Source organism: Somniosus microcephalus, chromosome 5, assembly GCF_052327205.1.
Source record: "Somniosus microcephalus isolate GS21.2 chromosome 5, FLI_Smic_1.0, whole genome shotgun sequence".
Taxonomy (NCBI): domain Eukaryota; kingdom Metazoa; phylum Chordata; class Chondrichthyes; order Squaliformes; family Somniosidae; genus Somniosus; species Somniosus microcephalus.
In genome coordinates this window covers 49,991,132-50,012,691 of record NC_140991.1, presented here as the reverse complement: position 1 = coordinate 50,012,691, position 21,560 = coordinate 49,991,132, and the positions used below count along the sequence as shown (strand labels likewise).

Genomic DNA, 21,560 nt, shown 5'->3' with positions numbered 1-21,560 from the left:
GACTGAGTTTGGGAACTTGCTTTGTCGCATGGAAAATCTCAGGCATCAATGTATGTTCTATCATTCTGTGGTACGCCAGGTTGTTAAACAACTCCATGTGCAAGTCTTCATCCAAAATGCCCTTCATGATGGATTGCTTCGGTTAAGACAGTGCCACCATCTAAAAGTACAGGAAACTTTGAGCTATCCGGAAGTTGAATGTCCGGCAACTTTGATCTAACGGCAGAAATCAGCAGCCGCTTTGGTTAGTTTTTTTTTCCTCCTAGCATTCTTTTCACAGGCAGGCTCTGGAAAGCGTCTTTGTCGCTTAGCAACAGCTTCAGAGACGCTTCCAAGCTACTGGGCTGAGTGTTTACAAGCTGTTGCTGAGCAACAGTGTTTGTGGTCAGACACGGCAGGCTCTAGAAAGCGTCTCTGTATCTTAGCAACAGCTTCAGAGACGCTTCCAAGCCACGGGCCGAGTGTTTACAAGCTGTTGTGGTCAGATACTGCGATGAAAAGCTCCTATCTGATAACATTGACGCTGGTCTATCCGGAGCTTTTAAAAAAACGGCAGTAGCTCGGTCCCATGGGTGCCGGATAGCACAAAGTTTCCTGTACCTGGTTATGGAGTCACATGCTTGTGACAACACTGCATATGCAAACAAACCATTTAGACCTGAGCTCCACCCCTGCTGAAGGTTCATCTTGAGTCTGAAAGTAATGAATTAATCCACTGAAAAATCAATTTACAAAAGAAACCAATTCTACATCCACTTGAAAGTGTACTCAACTACATTGTGTACTGTATTCGCTGCTCACGATGTGGTCTCCTCTCCCTTCAGTCCGTAAGGTTGACCCCGAGCTTCCGGTCACCTGTCACTTTAATTCTCAGCTCCACTCCCACTCAGACCTCACCGTCCTCGGTCTCTTACACTATTCCAATGAAGCTCAATGTAAGCTCGAGGAACAGCACCTCATCTTTCGATTAGGCACTTTACAGCCTTCTGGACTCAACATCAAGTTCAATAATTTCAGACCATAACCTCTGCCCCTATCATTTTTTTCTCTCTCTCTCTCACATGGCAGCTGTTGATCATCCTGCCATTGCCATTTACACTTCATCTAGAGTCATCTTTTGTTTCTTTACGTGTCCCATTACCATCTCCTTTTGCCTTGCACCATCATCCCTTTTGTCTCTTAGAATCTCTCCTGCCTTCCATCCTATCACAGACCTTCCCTTTTGTTTTTTCCTCCCCTCCCTGCCCCTACACTTGCTTAAAAACCTGTCACATCGCCAACTTTTTCCAGTTCTGATGAAGGGTCATCGACCTGAAATGTTAACTCTGTTTCTCTCTCCACAGATGCTGCCTGACCGGCTGAGTGTTTCCAGCATTTTCTGTTTTTATTTCAGATTTCCAGCATCCGTAGTATTTTGCTTTTGTATTCTACATTTCATGTTCACTCAGACACAACTGGGTCTTTTAAAAAATAACCAGTTTGAAATACGTCCAACAACTATTGATGTCAGCACCCACCCCCCCCCACAACCTCATCACAGCAGTGGGACCCTTAAAACACTCTCTTTTGCATCAATGAAACAACTCAGGTCTCTGACTCAAAAGCACTCAATGATGAGTAATTGGATTAAAATAATCGGCCGTTCTTTATCCTGTACACTTTATATAACGTAGCACCGCATTTGAACAGGAGACGATTACTGACCCACGACAAAGTCAAGGTCACATTCGAGGCTGAAATCCAGGCTCACATTTAATTAGACTGTGGAGCTGTATGGCAAATCTTCTGCTCAAACACTACATAGGAATGAAAACCAGAGTGGCACAAACCTTTCTCCTATTATTGCCATCTGCTTCTGTAAACTAATCCACTTACAGCTTTAGTAACCCAGAATACACTACTACTAATACTATTACATTTCAATTAAAGTAAGTAGCAATGTCAAGCAGATCGGATCTAAAAGGCAAGTGTATATCAAGTGAAAACACAAACTATTTCAGCCTCCCAAGTCAGCTGAAAGGGCAGGAAGATGGGGGCAGACCTTTTCCAGATTTACTATAGGCAAATTGCCACTTCTGCACTAAGAAACTTCAATTTGTATCCTAATGGCAGTCTGCCAGTTCAAACTGGTTCTGAATTCAAATTCTCAATATTGTGACATATTTGTCATTACAGGAAACTCATTTTTTATCCGGCACAGACGGGACCAGCATGGTGCCGGGTGATCAGAAAGTCCGGATTACAGAGAGGTATACTTACTAAGGTACGAGAGCCCTGTACACGGCCACAGATCCAGGTGTCCCTGTTGCATGGCAACTGGTGCAGGAACCCCGGTTACATAGCCACAGATCCAGGAATCCCGGTTACACGGCCACTAATATGAAGTAAAACTTAGCTGAACCTACTCCTGAATGTTGCCGGTTAAGGGAGATTTCCGGTTATTTAGGTGCTGGTAAAAAGAGAGTTTCCTGTATATAAAATATGTGCCATCAGGAATAGGGACGGGAACATTTTGGTACTTTGGTATAGCATGGTCAGATACAGAGTAAAGCTGCCTTTTGTTCTACCCCAACAATGTGCCTTAACTCCAACCTCAAATCAACACCCATACTGTATCAACGTGAACTCCCAATTTTTGTACCTTTTTAAGTGAGACTGCCAATTTAGCATCAATTTGTGCTCAGTTGTATGTTTTGTTTTACTTTGCTCTTGGAATGCGGTTGACACTGGCACGGCTCTATGTAGTGCCTATCCCTAGTTGCTCCAACAGCATTAAAAGTCAAAAACAATGTGGGACTAAAGTCACATGTATGCCAGGCTGAGTAAAGGTGGCAGGTTCCTTCCCTGAACAACACTGTAAATTTGGGAGTCAGCCCTCAAATTCTCAGATTTATTCAACTCAATTTCACAACTTGCCATGGTGGGATTTTGAACTCATGAGGGTAGAAATTGGACCTTGTTGCTTTCATTTATGGGCATAAAACAGGCGCAACAAAGGCCAATTTCAGGGACCAACGTCTTTGTGCCCAAAGGACACCCGAAAGACGTCCGATCCGATATTGGGTTGGGTGATTTTTCTGGCGTCCCCAGTGGCTACCCGAAACAGGCCGTTTACATCTGTAAATGAATGGCCTAAAGACTCTTTTAGGACCCCTCGCCAAAATTTGCTATCGCAGAGTGGAATTCTTCATTGGTTGGTTGCTGGGTGACAGCCAACAAAAGCTAATTAAAAAAAAAAAGAAATATCATTGCTGTGGAGCCAGGAGTAGCAGGAGTGCTCATCGACTCCACACTGTACCAACCACACTCCTCCTCCACCATTGCCATTCATTACCCTATCAGCTAAATTGTAAATTTCTGCTCCCATCTGCACAACTTGTTGTGACTCCTAACTTAGTGTCATCTGCAAATTTGGATATAACAAATCTACTTCTTCATCCAAGTCATTGATATACATGGTTAAAACCCCAGTACAGATCCCTGGGGACACCACTGGCCACATCCTGCCAGTCAGAGTACAGGTTGAACCCTGGTAATCCGGCACCCGGCGGTCCAGCACCTTCAGTGGTCCGGCACGAATTGAAACCGGCGGTCTTTAATTTGCGGAGCAGCCGCTCAGCAGCACCACCGTTTCCCGCGATATAAACAAACATAATATTGTACCTAATATTGTTATTTTAGGTGTTATTTACCTAACCTTCAGTGGTTCGGAATTTTCAATGGTCCGGCACCGGCCTTGTCCTGAGGGTGCCGGATTACCAGGGTCCAACCTGTACAATCGCTTTATCCCTACTCTGTGTGTCCCAACTCCCAGCCAATTAACAACGCATGTCACAAGGTATATTAAATAGAAATAACAACAGGAAACGCTGGAAAAACTGGACAGTCCTTCATTCTGCCAGCGCAATTCACACCTCATCTAGAGCCATCCTTTGTTCCTTAACCTGTCCCATTTCCACCTCCTCTTGCCTTGAATATCTCTTAATGTCTGTCCGTAAGGGGGACCCTGAGCTTCCGGTCGCCTGTCATTTTAATTCACAGCTCCACTCCCACTCAGACCTCACCGTCTTCGGCCTCTTGCATTGTTCCATGGAAGCTCAACGTAAGCTCGAGGAACAGCACCTCATCTTTCGATTAGGCACTTTAGAGCCTTCCGGACATGTACATATTTTATCCACACTTTTTGTGTGTCTTTTTTTCTTCTCCCCACACGGCAGCTGTCTTTCATTCTGCCAGCACAATTTACACTTCATCTAGAGCCATCCTTTGTTTCTTAACCTGTTCCATTTCCATCTCCTTTTGCCTTGAATATCTCTTAATGTCTCTTAATCTCTTCCGCCTTCCATCCTATCACAGACTCCAAGTTTGCAGACGACACAAAGTTGGGTGGGCGTATGTGCTGTGAGGAGGATGCCGAGAAACTCCAGTATGATTTGGACAGATTGGGTGATTGGGCAGAAGCATAGCAGATGCAATATAACGTGAATAAATGCGTAGCGAGAGGGTTTGAGTACAGGAACAAGGGTGTCTTGTTGCAGTTGTACAGGGCCTTGGTGAGACCACACCTTGAGTATTGTGTGCAGTTTTGGTCGCCTTATCTGAGGAAGGATGTTCTTGCCATGGAAGAAGTGCAGCGAAGATTCACCAGGCTGATACCTGGGATGGCATGAGGGAGATTGGGTCGATTGGGCTTATACTCGCTGGAGTTTAGAAGAATGAGAGGGGATCTCATTGAAACTTATAACATTCTAACAGGACTAGACAGACTAGATGCAGGAAGGATGTTCCCGATGGTTGGGGAGTCCAGAATCAGGGGTCACAGTCTAAGGATAAGGGGTAAGCCATTTAGGACAGAGATGAGGAGGAATTTCTTCACCCAGAGTGTGGTGAACCTGTGGAATTCTCTACCAAAGAAGGCAGTAGAGGCCAATTCATTAAATATATTCAAGAAGGAGTTAAATATATTTCTTAAGGCTAAAGGGATCAAGGGATATGGGGAGAAGGCAGGGACAGGGTACTGAATTTGGATGATCAGCCATGATCTCATTGAATGGCGGAGCAGGCTCGAGGGGCCGAATGGCCTACTCCTGCTCCTATCTTCTCTGTTTCTATGTTAGACCTTCCCTTTTGTTCTTTCATCCCCTCCCCCCTTTCCCAGCCTCTACACTTGCTTAAAAATCTGTTCCATTTCCTGCTTTTTTCCAGTTCTGACGAAAGGTCATCGACCTGAAACGTTAACTCGGTTTCTCTCTTCATAGATGCTGCCTGACCTGCTGAGTTTTTCCAGTGTTTCTTGTTATTTTGGATTTCCAGCATCCGCAGTATTTTGCTATCGTATATTAAATAGAATTCAATTCAACTTTCTAGTTCAGTTTGACTCTCGACACATCAGTAGGCAGTATAAAAATGCAGTATCAGACTAAACACAAAATTATAATAAAAGTTTCCACTATTTAATTATATAACTGCAGTTGCAAAATATGTCAAAAGTGGCTGTGGTGGATGATTCATATAAGAATATATTAGTTGGGATTAAAGGATGTCTAATTATAGTATTATTTGGTTGGGATTAAAGGATGTCTAGTAATACTATAATAGATTAATTTACATAAAATTGATTTTATATATATATATGTCATCACTTAACACCTTGAGTGAAATGTTGTCTCTGTATAGATGCTTCTAATTTGGCCATATGCACCTGCATGCAAATTAATTCACATCCAATTAGTATGGAGTAAATGCTTGCCATCACTTTCAGCCAATCTAAGGCAATGTAGATCTAACTGTTTTCAATTCAAGGCATTATTCATCTTAACTTTCTTCTAGGTTTCTCTTTTTCTCCACCCCAAAAATGACCTGAGATCATGGGCCCATCAGTTCCTACACAAACCTGATGCTACTTTCAAACTAACTTCCAGAAGATGCACAGCAGCAGCAGCATCAGATGATTGTTCCTCCTGCAAACAGGAGCCTACTGTCAGCAAGGGCAGACATCGATGACCAAGTCCAACACTGCCTTCAGTGTGCCAGTGCAGCCTTCGGATGCCTGAAGAAGAGAGCGTTTGAAGACCAGGCCTCAAACCCGGCACTAAGCTCATGGTCTACAGAGCAGCAGTGATACCCGCCCTCCTGTATGCCTCAGAGACATGGACCATATACAGCAGGCACCTCAAAGCACTAGAGAGTTACCACCATCGCTGCCTCCGCTAGATCCTGCAAATCCACTGGCAGGATAGGCACACCAATGTCAGTGTTCTCGCTCAGGCCAACATCCCCAGCATTGAAGCTCTGACCACACTCGATCAGATCTGATGGACAGGTCACATTGTCTGCATGCCCAATACAAGACTCCCAAAACAAGCACTCTACTCGGAGCTCCGATACGGCAAGAGAGCCCCAGGTGGGCAGAGGAAGCGCTTCAAGAACACCCCCAAAGCCTTCTTGAAAAAGTGCAACATCCACACCGACACCTGGGAATCCCTGGCCCAAGACCGCATAAAGTGGAGGAGAAGCATCCAGGAAGGCGCCAAACACCTCAAGTCTCTTCGCTGGGAACAAGCGGAAGCCAACGCAAGCAGCGCACATCAACCCAAGCACCCCACCCACCCGCCCCTTCAACCACCGTCTGTTCCACCTGTGACAGAGACTGTAGGTCCTGCATTGGACTCATCAGTCACCTGAGAACTCATTTTTAGTGTGGAAGCAAGTCATCCTCGGTTCTGAGGGACTGCCTAAGAGAGTTGAGATCAGCACTGTGTGTGCAAATTCATTCTCTACCACTCCAAGACAAAGTACCTTGTTTGTCCATTGTGCTGCGCCAATATTCCACCCTAAAATGGCCAATTTTAAGTGTTCTAACTAAGGGAAAGCAAACTAAGATGCAGTCACTACATGTCAGTCTTAACATTCAGTCTAAAATATTCCTTTAAATCATCTCCTTATGACATGGCTGGTATACAAGTATTACCAGTCATTATCAATAATGCAACTAATGATGTAGACTGTTCAGTGCTTTGCATTTTCAGTATCTTTCATGGATCTAAACTTCTGCTGTTTAGATATCAATCTGATGCTACAGTAGAATCAAAACCAATTTATCAATTGCAACTCATCGGAGTAATGAGGTGGTTTCACCCATAGCCCAGAAAATTATGTTAATGTGAATCTCGGATCTTCAAGAAGCATTATAGTCACTGATAAAGCATTTGAATATGCACTCAATGATAACTGCATCAACAATTAATTTGAATTTGATTGCTACTATGCACACTTGCTACAATTGATTTTACAGGATATTACAATGCTCCTCACGTAAAAGAACAAGTGGTTTGAAGGAGGACTCAAAGGCTTAAAGAAACATAAGGGGGAAAATTGGCTCACGCCCCCTTTGGTACCTAGGGGGAGGGGCCTAGCACAGCGCACACCGGTGCCCTGCTGGGCCACCAGGAAGCAGGGGTGCCAATAAATGAGCCCGGCACTCAAGAGGAGTGCTGGCTGACGGATCGCGGCCGACACCCCGCAAGAGGAGGCCAAAGGGGGCAAGTGCTGGCAGGCGGCCCAAAAAAATGGTAGCCTGGCACCCGCCCTTTAATTATCGCCGCCCCGGCCGCAAGAATGCCCCCCTGACCCTGTCGGACATAGTGTCCGGCAGTAGGTCAGGGGGCGCGAGCCAAGTTTGCGGCTGGGGCGCGAGCGTGGCGCTGCGCACGGCAATGACGACATTGCTGGAGGCGCAGAGCCGCGGGGCACTACTGGCTACCGCTAACCTCCTGCTGAATTTCGCGGGAGGAGTTAGCGGTGCCGTGCCCTTGTTGCTTTGTGCCCTGTTAGCGCCCCCTCGGGGTGCTAACGGGAGGCGCAAAGCAACCGAACTTTTCCCCCATGAGTTTTAATGTGGCTTTTGAAAGTAGGGAGACAATGACCAAAATGAAGTGATTACGCAGTCAGCTTACCCATATTTCAATGTATTGTTCTAGGACCCACATGGTATCAAGCAATGTCTAGGTTTGTTTTTCTTTAACTATAAAAGTGACACTTATACACATGTCCTCAAAATTAAGTGGAGGGGGGTGGACACTTCATACATCCTTATAAATGTATGAAAGTTGTTTTAATACCCTAAACAGGATATTACAATCATTTTATTATGATAAGAACAAGCCGCTTCTTCGAACATATTGATATTTTGAAAATATAGCCACTGGAGCTTAAAGGGTGTTTAGCTGGAGTGTACCCAAGATAGTTCCGAGCCTTCTTGTGCATAGTCAGAAGTCCACAAACCAGCCCAAAAATGGGAGAGTGCACAAACCAGTGAAATTCATTTGTTTATCTTTGGAATGCAGGCAAGACAAGTCTTTTATTTCATATCCTTTCTTTAAAAATAATGGAAATACCTATTTCAAATCCATGAAACACGCTATATATAAATATAAGTCTAGACAATTAGGTAACTCACCTGCCCCTTCATAAAGCCATCAAAACCATCAGTCACTGCTAACACTCGGTGGCCTTCAGCGATGCCAGTTCTCACTGCTGAGCGAACAGCTGCATTCATGCCAGCTGCTGGGGCCCCCACGTTAAGGATTGCCACAGTGAAGTTGCTCTGTGGGTAAAAGGAGATGGAAAGAAAGGGGATTAGGTTGGAAGTTCAGGTATCAAAGCACACTTGGTGACTTCCAGTGTTTTCAAGCACTTTTAGAGCACCCATACTAGCCAAGCATTTTTCAGTTTCAGCCAACCATTATGCATTACACTTGTACATTGCCAACATGGTGCTAAAAATGGAAGTTTTAGACCAGTGTTTAATGGCTCAATCTTATACATTAACTGCATGTAGTATTGCATGTGTTTAAAAGAAAGCAAGTTAATTGTAGGATTGCTTTCATTAAAACAGTTATCAACAAGCATTTCCGAGTGTTCAGCAAACAACTCAAAAAATGCTAACAATAATTAATCTGCACCTGACCTGACTATACTTTAGTCCTGCTCATCAATACTGGTAGACATGTTGCTCACCATGAGATTTTGGCCCCGAATCCACATATATTTTTCAGGTAAGTACGGCATATTGCCAATTTTCAGTGCAAAATATCAAACAAATTCAGGCTAAATGACATATGCCAGTCTTTGCGCTACAACCGAGTTTCATCGATAGTCAATTCAGCAAAACTTCCACTAAAACCCTCCGACGCTCATTAACACAGGTCCGTCCATGTGCAAAAGAATGGAGAATGCAAGTTTCGCGCATTTATGCTAGTTCTGAACGGGCTGTAAATTTACACCTCAAATATTATGTGTAGCAGGATCCAAAGTCTCATTACTGGTGGTTTATGGCAATTAAAAAAAAATTCTCCTCACTGAGACTTACAATGTACTTTGTTTCTTTGAATGCATTTTTATGGCATCGGGGTAAGTTACATTAAAAATTGAAACACTTCCTTGGTTGTATTTTCTTAAACATGCTGTACATAATGTGCATAAATGCTGGTTTGATGGCTTCAAACTTTAATCTTCATACATAAAGAGGGGCGAAGAAGGAATGTGGTTTAAGTTTCGCACTTTCCTCTGACCCTGGTTGTTTACATAGATTTCTGCTTGGCTTATGCCAGTATTTACGTTTGGCATACTCTAATGAAATTCTCAGGGAATTTTGGCATATGTTGCCAGTTATGCCACCAGCTTCTATTTATCATGGGTCAGCAGCCAAGCATACCAGATCAATTGGCAGCAGCAAGGAAATGTGTCTAAAGTTCACTATCAAGGTGTCTGTTCAGGTGTTTGAACTTTTAAAAATAAGTTAATGTCACTGAAGACGATACTAGCTTCAAAATACCGAACTGGAAAAACCATGCTATTAAAATTTATGGGAAGTCAGGAAATAAAAAGCACTTCATTTCACTTGCATGGAGTATCATCTCCTAGAATGTGATTAGATTCTGTGACTTGGAATTAAAATTTGACGTGCAAATGCTAAGATCCACAGCCCTGTCAAGGTCAGTTGAAACGAAAAGAAAATGCCCATCCTTTGGGATTTTAACCTTTGGGGATAACGAGGTTCTGAAAAAAGATATGCTATCTCACATGGTTATCAAAATCATACTAATCACAATGCCAAGTATTATAGAGCATCATATATAGTAAACTGATGAAAATGAAAGAACAATTATGAACCATAGCATTGTGGAACACAGTTCAAAAGTATTACTGCAGCCCATGAAGAATTTTCACCTGAATATTTTGCAATAAGTCAGAGTCACAGAGTCATAACGGCACAGAAGGAGGCCATTTGGCCCATCGAGTCCATGCCGGCTCTCTAGAGCAATCCAGTCAGTCCCATTCCCCCGCTCTATCCCCGTAGCCCTGCAAGTTTATTTCCCTCAAGTGCCTATCCAGTCTCCCCTTGAAAACATTGGCCCAGTAATTCCGGTCCCAACGCGCGAGTACGGACGGGGTACTCACGCGTGGGCCCGTTGGAAGTGCCGGATTTCAGCATGCACAGCGCATGCGCGGAAAACCGGCATTTCCTCTCCTCTGAACCAAGGGGTTAAGAGGCGGTTCCCTTGCGACGTTGGAGGCAGCGCGTACACGGTGAACTTCGTTTTTTTTGACAGGTTTGTCCGTGCGTGAAGGCCTCCACTTTTTACGAATGTAAAAAGCAGACGTAAGGACTTAGTTTTAGAAGGTAAGTGGTCTAATAATTAAAGTTAGAAATTTTTTTCCACAGGTTTATTATTTTTAAAGAATTTACAGTAAGGTAAGTGTATTTTTGGACCCGATTTCTTGAAAAAAAAATTGGCAGAAATTTGAATAATTGTTTAAAATAGTTTTTTAAAGTTATTAATAGTTAATTTAATTACTGGAATTTTTTTTAACTTTTATTTAAAGTTTAAGTAGTGTATTGGGCGCCCGGACTTTATGAGTTTGACAGGTCTTATGTCTAACTCATGAATGGGCTTTTGTAAACTCCCATTGGTTGCCCAGTGCTCACGTGATCCCAACCAACTCATCGCACTAAGTACGCCGCTGGATCACGCACGCACAGCGCGCCGGGAGCTGAACCAGGCCACAGACTGGAAATCCACGCAGGCCCAGTCTTCAAATGTCAGCGTGATATGTAAGTGTAGGTCGGGGGCTTGCACCCGCGGGAAGCCCCAGACCCGAATTTCTGGGCCATTAAGCTTTCAATTCAATGCAGGGGATTTTTAAAAATTAAATCACAAACTATATTCTTAAAAATACTAATTTCTTTAATATTTATTAAGATTAAAAAGATCAGCTTAAAGTTTCCTAGTATGGCACTGCAGCAAAGCTTCCTATTGTAAATATGCATACTACTCAATGGCTCACTGCATTTGCTGTAAAAGGCAGGACGAGGAGCGATCAATAGAAGACTACATAACATTGAAAGCAATGTTTTTATAATGGGAGCTCAAGATGGTAAGAGCACAGCAGCAGTTAATAAAAAATGAAACACCAAAATACTGTCAACTGTGCCTTGCCCCTAATTTCTATTAAACATAAACCTCTAAAACCATGTCATAGTTACATACTGCAGCTGGGAGATCCCATCAACAATGCACCAGAAAAATACCAATTTGGTTACCACCACAGATCATTGCAGGTGGAAATGACAATGGGGTTGATCTTGACTGTGTGATGCAATAGTGTAAAACGGGTAATAGCAAGTCAGCAGCCGGGCTCTTGATTTTTATCTCCACTGAAGTCACTGGAAATGAAAATTGGGACAGATTTAAAAAGGGTCTGCCAACTCGCTATCGCCTGTTTTACACTATCGCACAAAGTCAAAGTCTACCCCAATAAGTGTGTACTACTCTGAATTATTATTCTCCAAGTTCTTACTGCCTTTTAGAAGTGGTACTCTTATGCCACTGTGACTCCATACAATGTGGACTTACAGGAGGATGTCCTTCTGGCTTCATGTGTGCCAACGACTTGTAAGTGTTTAAATTGTTCTCAAAACTCCTGCAAACGGAAACAACAAAAACATTAAGCACAGACTAGATATTTTTTAATGGGGGGGGGGGGGGGGGAGAATTTTAATGCCAAAAAACAGATGGTTGGGTTCAGGTGGGAGGTTAAAGTATTAAAAATGTGAATCCCGACCCCAACCCGCCCATTTCTAGGTTTAACAGAGGCGGGATGGGGGGCGGGTAGCCAACCAGCTCCCAGGAGTGTTTCCTCTTGGCCCCCAAGCTCCCCACCCATTAGCCCCTCTACTCCCTGAATAAAGCCTCCGGGATCGGACCCCCACCCCCACCACAGGGGTGGGGCTCACAACTACCTGTGGTTGCGGCATCCTGTCCAGCATTCCCTACCCGACTGGAAGCCAGCAGGTCAATCAGGCTGACTTCCGGGCGGAAAACTCCACAGCGAGTGGGGAAAGCAGGACTTCTGGTTTTCCTGTGCTCTACCAGGCACCCCTCCACCCCCACCCCGCCTGCTCTGGGCAGGTCAAAAACTTAAAATTCTGGCTCTAGATTTGAATGGTTGGTCAACATTATTGGTGTCAACTATATGGTGATTATATGCATTGTGTTGTGAATGAATAAAAACATTATATTAACTGAATGTGAAAAAAAAGGCTCTTTTCTTGATTATGGACAATGCTTGAGCTAATTGGAAAATAGAAGTCACATTTTCCAATATAGGTTGAATGCAGTAATAAACAGTTGCATTAGTACAATAAAACCCCAAACTTGGCCAAATATTAGCTGGCAGATCCATTTAATTTAACTAAGGTTCCATTTTCAGATATTATTTCATTTTTCTACAGTTCATTTTAGAGCAGACTTTAATACTGTCCAGTCTTAAGTATGTGTACAATATGCAAGATTCTATGTTAACACTTCACAGGAGTGTTATCAGACAAAAATTGACACTGAGCCAAAGGAGAGGTTAGAGCAAGTGGCTAAAACACTGGTCAAGGAGGTCGAGGTTTTAAGGAGGGTCTGAAAGGAAGAGAGGTACAAAGGTGGATAGGTTTCGAGAAGGAGTTCCACAGCTTAGGGCCTAGATGGCTGAAGGCACGGCCACCAATGGTCGGGTAAGGTGAGTGAGAGATGCACAAGAAGCCAGGTTTTGAGGAATGCACAGTTCTTGCTGGGTTATAGATAGAGAGTTTACTCCAAACCCTTCCAAACTGCATACAGCTCAAAAGTGTCTTCCAAGTCCTGAAGGCTCAAGCTTCTGGCATTGGAATGTGACCAGCTGTGAAATGGTAGTTTTCATGCCACTTTTGCAGCTGTCACCTATTCACAGCAATGGGGAGACATAGAGAACCCGACCTGATGTGCTCTCCGAACGACGGGAACCCCGTTAAAAATATGGGAAAATAGAAAAAGGCTGGCAAAATAGTACTTAACAACCAGTTAACTATCTTAAATGCCTCCCCCGCCGCTTGGTTTCGGGTCTGGTCTGAATTTGCAGACCCGACACTTTGGAAACTTACATGGAGGCGGGTTTGCAGTGGGTTCCCAACCCGCTGTCAATCATTTGGATTTTGACAGCAGACCCGCCTCCAAGCGCCAGCAAAATCGCGGCCAAAGAAACATTTTTATTGACAATAATTGTGCATAATAAAATTGATGTGATAAAATGCAAGCCACCTTCTCCATGAATATATTGATGAAACACAAGACACAGGGAGCCAACAGGATAAAGAGTGTGCACCAAATTTCCAGAAGTTCTAAGCCCTTGACCATGGAAAGAGGTATTGTTATCAAATCATGCAATCAGGAATTAAAGGCTGGCATGGAGGAGAAAAGACAACACTGGACACAACTGTTTTTATTAAAATGAAGTTTAATTAAATAACCAGGTATATTAATTTTTTGTATTATTTCCACATATAAATATAACTTGTAGCTTGCTTAATCACACATTGTTTTAAGTTCAAAGAAATATATAGGTGAGCCTGAAAGTCTGAAGACCACATAAATGAAATCGCTGCTGGAACCACGCCTCATTAACTGGCCTTTGAAGGACTCAAAGGACCTCTGAAAGACAATGTCATAAGTTTTGTGGAGGAAACCTGCTGGATTATCACAATATGGTGAAATTGATTAAGCAATCAATTTTTCCAAATTGTTTTAGCGATTTGGGCAACACTGTCAAAGGCAGTATTTATTGCTCATCCCTGGGTGCCCTGTGGGCAATAATCGTCAACCACATAATGTAGATCAGACCAGGTAGGGATGGCAGGTTCCATTCCCTGAAGGACATTATTGAACCAGTTGGGATTTTATGACAATTCAGCAGGTCGTTTTCTGAGATAGTGGAATATGAATTCCCGACCTCTGGGTTGCTAGTCCAGTACCATAACCATTAGGCTACTGTACTCTTGTCAACTGAATACCATTGATGCGCTATCAATTACTCATAAAAGACTGAGAGTTAAGAGAGTAACTAAAGGCTTTTATTAACAAAAGAATGAAGGTCTGCCTCGAGTGGTCGACCGGTCCAGAATACAAAGGGCTGGGGAGCAGTCACCTTTATACTAGGACTTGTGGGAGGAGTCAGCCGAGGCATGTCCAGGCATGTACACAGTGGAATACAAACAGTGGTTTACCACATTAGTGGAATATGAATTCCTGACCTCTGGGTTGCTAGTCCAGTACCATAACCATTAGGCTACTGTACTCTTGTCAACTGAATACCAAACCAATTGCTTATGACACAATTCAATTGCAGCATTGATGCATCTGCATATTACTAGACTCTAGGCAAACTGTAACTGGGCAATTTGTATTTCCCCTCACGGCAGATAAGTTACTTCTGTGTGTGAGGTGGTGGGTGTCAATTGTGGCAAATATGTCCCTAGAGATCTTCCATGGTAGACCTTCTAGCTGGTACTTGTTCAATCCAAAAGGAGGCCTCTGCAAGCTCGTCGCACAGACAAAATAGCGTGTTCTTCAGCAGTACGGTCGCCACCTATATGAATCCTGGATCTTGTGACTTGTTGCAGTGTCCCTCCTCCCTCGTCAGATGCATCGCCATTTCTGTATTTATATCTTGCTTGTTTGTAGAAATGGTTGCTCCCTCATGCAACAACTGAGCAGCATGTGGCGGACTCAACTACAAGGATATAAAATTGTTACAATGTTCACATTTGAGCTACGTATGATATTTCAAGATATCCACAATATTAAAGATGACAGTCACTACTTTATTCAATTAAAGTACAAAAAAAGGTCATTTGTTGTGGAGATTTTACAACTAAAGATTGACAAGCATATTAAAACGTTTAGAAAACTTATTAATTTATAGTTACAAAAATACAGCTAGCCAACGTATTTTACTTACCAGATTCAGCAGCCGACTCATAAGAAATTAGCATCATCCTTCCTGGTTAGATTGAAAGTTTGTGAAATAATTTTCACAGGGCATTTCTTTGTTGGATCAGCATGGATTCCCCATTTTGTTACAAATTTCAGTCTCAGATTCTACTTTTTTTTGGCAACGGTCCTCTGCAGGTTTGTACAAATGATCCTTTATCCAGTGGCCCTCTGTCAGTGATGAACTGGATTGATTTCTTAAGAACACACTCTTATTTTTTTTTACATCAAGGTATAGGAGCAAAAGAGTTCCATGCCAGGGAGAGCATTCACGCCGCGATTTTTCGGTCCGATGAGGCTTGGGAGCAGGACAGCTGCCTGCCAAGTTCCAGTCCCGCCCCCAATGACATCAGACGCACTTTTGCATCAATTGGCCTCGTTAAGCCCGCCCTGCAGGCTTGCCGGCCAATTAAGAGGAAGCCAGTGTCAGATGGTGTCAGTCGATGACACTTCATCTGCCGGTTTTCTTAAAGGGGCCACGCACAATTTTCTTTGACAGCTGATTTCTCAGTGTTTGATTGCATTGAGGTGCTGCAAACACTGGCAATCACTGTATAAAGGTGAGCCCTTGCACCCAGGCTCTCCAGTGACTCCCTCCTTAGGCTAGAACAGATGGCAGCTAAAGGTGAGGTTACAGAAGCGATCTGTCACTGGTGAGAGAGGTTCTCCCAATGAGGTGGGACTACACATACAATCCAAAACTTGTCACCTACAGAAAGGTGTAAATGCATTAAAAGTGATTTCCCCAACATTTTCTTACCTCTGAAACTCACCAGTGCACCATTGGATCCTTCACACCACTTCTGCAGCTGTCATCAATGCAGAAACATTACAGTAGACCCACAGCATACCACATTTACCTGGCCTGGTGTCCGGATGCCGGGAAGCCCGCAGTAGACCTGTCAAAATTGCATAAAGCCTCTCAACTGCCTGTTAACAACCTGTTAACAAGCAGTTAAGTGGCTATAATCCTCTTCCCACTGCTAGGTGTCGGGTCCATGCGCAAATTGGGGACCCGACACCTGGGAAGATTGTTTGGAGGCGTGTTGACAGCGGGTTTCCGACCTGGTCAACCTTTGCGATTTTGCCTGATGTCCCGCCTCCAAAATTCCGGCCTCAGTCTCAGCTCCCATTTTTCTCTTTAACTGCCTCCAAGAAGGTGCAATGTGGCTTAGGTCGCGAAGGTGCAATGTGGCAGAGGTCGAGAAGGTGCAACATGGCACAGATTAAGAGGCTCATTTCTCTAGGTAAATGTTGGAAATTTAAATGATTTCAACCAGCTTCTCATTGGATGTCATAACTTAACCTAGCAGAAAATTAAAACCAAATGGAGCCATATGAGGCATAAATCAGTTCAGTGCTAACTGTAGGAGGTTAACATCATCAATCCATCTAAGTTGCATCCACACATACACTCAATATAACACAAAAAATCAACTGGCATATGAAATAGTCCTCACTACCAGAGTTAAAGCAAAACTGGTTAGCAAATAGAAAACTCGCAAAAATCTTCATTGAGTGTTGATTTATGTGACCTATCACACTGTAACGCAGGTGTCCCAAGGCCAGCTCAGGGAGTACAGAAACCTCCCATGGAGCAGAAGCAGCATGAAACCTCGCCTGGTGTCTCAGCTGGTGGCACAGCAAGTAACCCAACAATTTGCATCACCCACACAACCAAAGAAAGAGAATAAAAGGAGACAAAGGAGAGAAGGAAAAAAAGAGAAACTGTCATACACCCAAGCAATGGTAACATTCTACTTTAGTTGTTCCTACCTGTATATTTTTGATCTTGAAATTAGTCATTGAAAATTAGTTCCATTGTCTAAATTTAATCTTTCTTGGCACTCATACCGAACAGCATCTTGTGGTTAAACCTAGCGGACTAAATCTTCCAGAAGAATGTATTCTATATATTAATGCACTTTAGCCTGTGCAGATCATGGTCTTCTAGTGTAAGATCATGCACACCAATAAACTTAGAATGTATATGGTGTTGTGGATTGGCTGCACTTTTGACTGCATGCATCGACTGATTATATAACTGAAGGTAACTGGATAATACCTCACTGCAAGCACAAATTAAAAGATGCACAGTCTTCTTACCTGCCTCGCAGTTTCACTGCTTCATCAAACTTCCTTTCATCCATAGCTTTCTTTACTTCCATAGTCTAAAATAGTATTTTAAGGAAATAAAATTAAAAAGTTACAAAATCTAAATTAACATTACAACCGCTAGAATTTTTCCTTTACAAATGGAAATGTGCTTTAAAAATTTGAAGAAACTGTCCATTTTTTTCTTAATTCAATTGTTCACTATGCAAAATATAGCAGAAAGCCTTTTTCTGTACTAAATATAAGCTTTCTTGAAAGAAATACATTTAAGAAATCATCTACCAGTTCCCTATGATATCAAGATTTCTTTTTAAAGTTAAACAAGAGTGGAATGGGGGAAGAACCTCATTACAGCCTTGGTCCAAACATGGACACAAGAACTGAATTACACAGTTAGAGTTATGCCCTTGACAATCCAGCAGCTTTCATGATGATAATTTTATCTAGTGCTAGCCCAAAACTCACCAGGTGAACTCAATTTTCCAACTTGCCATAGTAATATTTGAATTCAAGTTGCTAGTCCAGTACCGACCGCACAATACCGAATGATGAAGTGTTGCCCGGGGATGTTCTTTACACTGTCGTGTCTTCAATTCCCAGAACAATCTGGGAATGCTGGCTGACTGAGACTAACAGCAATAAGCATATCTAACATTGAGTAACCAATTTATGGGTAATGTTCATGATTTTTTTTCTACAGAATTATCTGATTTGTGTGGTAGGTAACTCATGTTATTTCTAGTTGTAAAGTGGAATGATGGACATAGATGTGAAGAAAGTCTTTAAATGATTTGACTGGTTGCTTTCTGCTGTTTCCCAGTTCAGAATTGGTAGCTTTAGGAAAAAAACACTTAATCGCTAATATTTCTTCTCGTTAATATCTTGATGCTACCTAGCAACTGGTTTTACTTCATTCCCATTTGGTTAAATATTAGATTGGCAGGTTAACAGATAAGTGCTCATTTCAGCCAAGCACCATCCCTTCCTGACCCCGCACCGGGATTGCATGCATTACTTCTGAAGTCACACTTTCAGGTGTGACACCTTTGAATGTGACATGCTCGATGGAAGGTCTTACAATAAGATGGCCACAGACTACTAAATCTGTTAGTTGTCTCTTTGTATCAGTGAATATTTACTCCCCTCCCCCACCCTCATTTGATCAGCCTTTTTTCAAGCTGTGATGATGTGTTTACCTGCCTTTCCTCTTTTAGATGCTGATGATCTGCTGTTTATTTTCAGCATTTTTTGTTGTTATTTCATATTTTCAACATTTTTACTTTCCCTTTTATCAAAAAGGTTTTGGGAAACTTTTTTAAAAAGTGGTAACCCTATAAAAGAGAGAATAATGGATACAAACTCGTAGCAACAAACATGGAGGTTTGCAGGGTCTTGGATGTCATCTGTTCCCAATAATTAAAGTTGTGAAATTACCCCTTAACATTATAATACACCATGATAGAAATTAATATTTATTCTGCGTTTTGTCATTTTTGTGCCAACAAGGCTCTCATTATGCACTCTAGGTCATTGTATGCAATGATATCCATACAAATGATTAAGCCATTAATACTGCAAGTGTGAGCAGCTGTCTGCAAATTATTCCTGGAATTCATTCTGCCATATATAAAATATTCAAAAAGTAGTCATGTTTCAATGAGATCAAGGTAGCAAACATCTGTTGATGAAATAAGCGTAAAAAACTTTTTTTTGAAACCTAAGCTTTAAAAAAAACTATGTCGCAACCTGAGCTTTTCTTGCAATACTGCCAAACTAGATCATCTTGCATGGCTTAGGCCTGTCTGCAGACAATACTAGTGGCTCATTTCATTACTTACCATCTGTACGCACTCCATTAGGGGAACTCGGATGGCCTGGTTCCCAGACAGTGACACAACACAGGCTGGAGTCTCTGGTGAAGCTTCTAACAAGGCAACCACAGCCTCTACTCCCATTCTGCTAGCCTAGGTCACAGAACAAACACAAAAGCAAGAGCGACTGACATCAGTGCAGTAAGTTTAAACAAAAAAGAACTTATAAAGCACTTTTTACATCCTCAGGAAATCCAAAGTACATTGCAACCAATAAATTACTTTTGAAGAGGGAAAATCTGCAGGGCTATGTGACTAATTGGATAGCTCTTCCAAATGGCCTCTGTGCTGCATCATTCTATGATTCCAAGTGTTAAATTGTAGGCAAATGTGTCAGCCAATTTGTGAACAGCAAGGGCAAACAAATGAGATAAATGTCCAGTTGATGATGTTAGTTGAGAATTAAGTGTTGCCGAGGGAATACACCTCTGTTCTTCTTTATAGGATCTCATTTCCAGTTGACCAGGCAGATGAGATATTGCTTTAATTACTCATCGAAAGAGCAGCACTGCACTGAAGTGTCAGCCTTGGTTATGTGCTCAAGTCTTAAATGGGGCTTGCATCTACAAGCTTCCCACTCAAATCTGGAGCTCTCTCCCCCAAAAAGCTATTGAGGCTAGGTCAATTGAACACTTCAAAACTGAGATTGATAAGATTGTTCGGCAAAGGTATTAAGGATTACAGAACTAAGTACGGAGCAGTAGATGGCGGCAAGATGCAAATCAGCCATTATCTAATTGAATGGCAGAACAGGCTCATGGGGCTGAATGGCTTACTGTTCCTATGTACTTGTTACAGTGTCAGTATTCTAACTTCTCAAACTGCTCAAGTTTGTGTTTGAAAGATGGTTCAGTTTACTTACCAGGATTCGATCAAATGCAGAAGGTGTACCTCCTCGTTGGACATGCCCCAAGATAGTCACACGTGTGTCATAACCCAGCCGTTCGACTACGAGCTGTCAGAAATCGTTGTAAATGTAAAATTATCTGCAATAGACTTAAGAGATGAAACTGACATAACCAAGAGCAGAGCTGCTAAAAGGAGAGCTAGTATAGGAGAAGGGAAACCCACGAGAATCAATTTGTATGCTTAGATTTCATATTTGCACAACGTATAGCCATATGTTTAAGATTTGCCCATTATAGCACCATATTCCATTTGACTTAAATCTGGTACTTCCCCCAATAACTAAAACCAAGCCAAAGCTTTTGAAGTTAATTGAATTTATACATTAGGATTGAATGATTACAGCCTAAAAGTCAAATTTCACTTTAAAGTGGAGATATCACTATGTCAAGCATGGCCACTTTTTGTGAAGCAGTACTGTCATGGTGGAAGCATTTTAATTACTGTTGACTTTCAGTTTACTGTCAAAGTTAGTTTACCTATTTTACTCAATTTTTATAAATTTGACCTCCAGTCTTGTAAGGGGGGCTTAGATGAAAGACTTTGCTTTATGTAATATTGGAAGGCTACCTACTGTAGCCACCGGTACCAAAGTTTCGATTACAATGTTGAACCGCCAATGATAAGCTGTTGCCCCTTCAGCATCAGACTTGCCTTGCCCTAGCACATGCTGGAATTATCTGTGACTCTGACACTATCCTATCTATATGCATCCTAGAGTTCAGCCATACTGGGTAGTTATCAGACAAGTGGGATAAGAATGGACCTAAATCTGCTTAATTGCCTCTTTTAACGTCCAACAATCCCAAGTTAAGATAGTAAACTGATAGCTTATATGATGCTTAATGGTGTATTTTGGCCATGCAAAGATGCTGTTGAAGATAGTCAAAAGTATGTCAAGTATAATGTAGATTTTCCAATAGGTATTGTTTAACACCTGCCTTATTTGTTTAAAATAAATAGGTTAATACTGATTAGAAAACCTGCCTTAACCAAGAAAAGTTTTTATGAATACAGCTTTCCTTTTTCGCAGTACCATGAATGGCTGACAAATCCCAAGACCCTCATCGTCAAGTCTTGGCAACTCTTAAATGTCTTCATCATGGGCTTATCTGGTTACCTGGGGTTCACTGCCACCTCCTCCTCCAGATCAGTCACTCAGAACTCACATCATCATCATAGTCGCAGTCTAATCTTGCTGTTCTCACCTCTGAAGACTGTCTCTCAATCAGGCCTACTGAACTTATTAAACGCATGTCTAGGACTGATGTTATCCTCCGAGATCACAATGCAATCCCTTTCTGATGTCTGC

At 42.3% G+C, this 21,560-nt stretch overlaps 1 protein-coding gene across 3 annotated transcripts in view; it reads right to left on the bottom strand.

Annotated features, from left to right (window-relative positions):
* Nucleotides 1–21,560, bottom strand: part of pfkpa (phosphofructokinase, platelet a) — a 146,056-nt gene that overhangs the window by 41,673 nt on the left and 82,823 nt on the right. For all 3 annotated transcript variants that reach the window (XM_085987601.1, XM_085987602.1, XM_085987600.1), the window contains 5 exons: nt 20,205–20,297; nt 19,310–19,435; nt 17,463–17,527; nt 11,919–11,985; nt 8,459–8,605 (listed from right to left, as the gene is read on the bottom strand). In XM_085987601.1, coding sequence (XP_085843727.1) covers nt 8,459–8,605; nt 11,919–11,985; nt 17,463–17,527; nt 19,310–19,435; nt 20,205–20,297 — 498 coding nt within the window. The remainder of the gene's footprint in view (nt 1–8,458; nt 8,606–11,918; nt 11,986–17,462; nt 17,528–19,309; nt 19,436–20,204; nt 20,298–21,560) is intronic.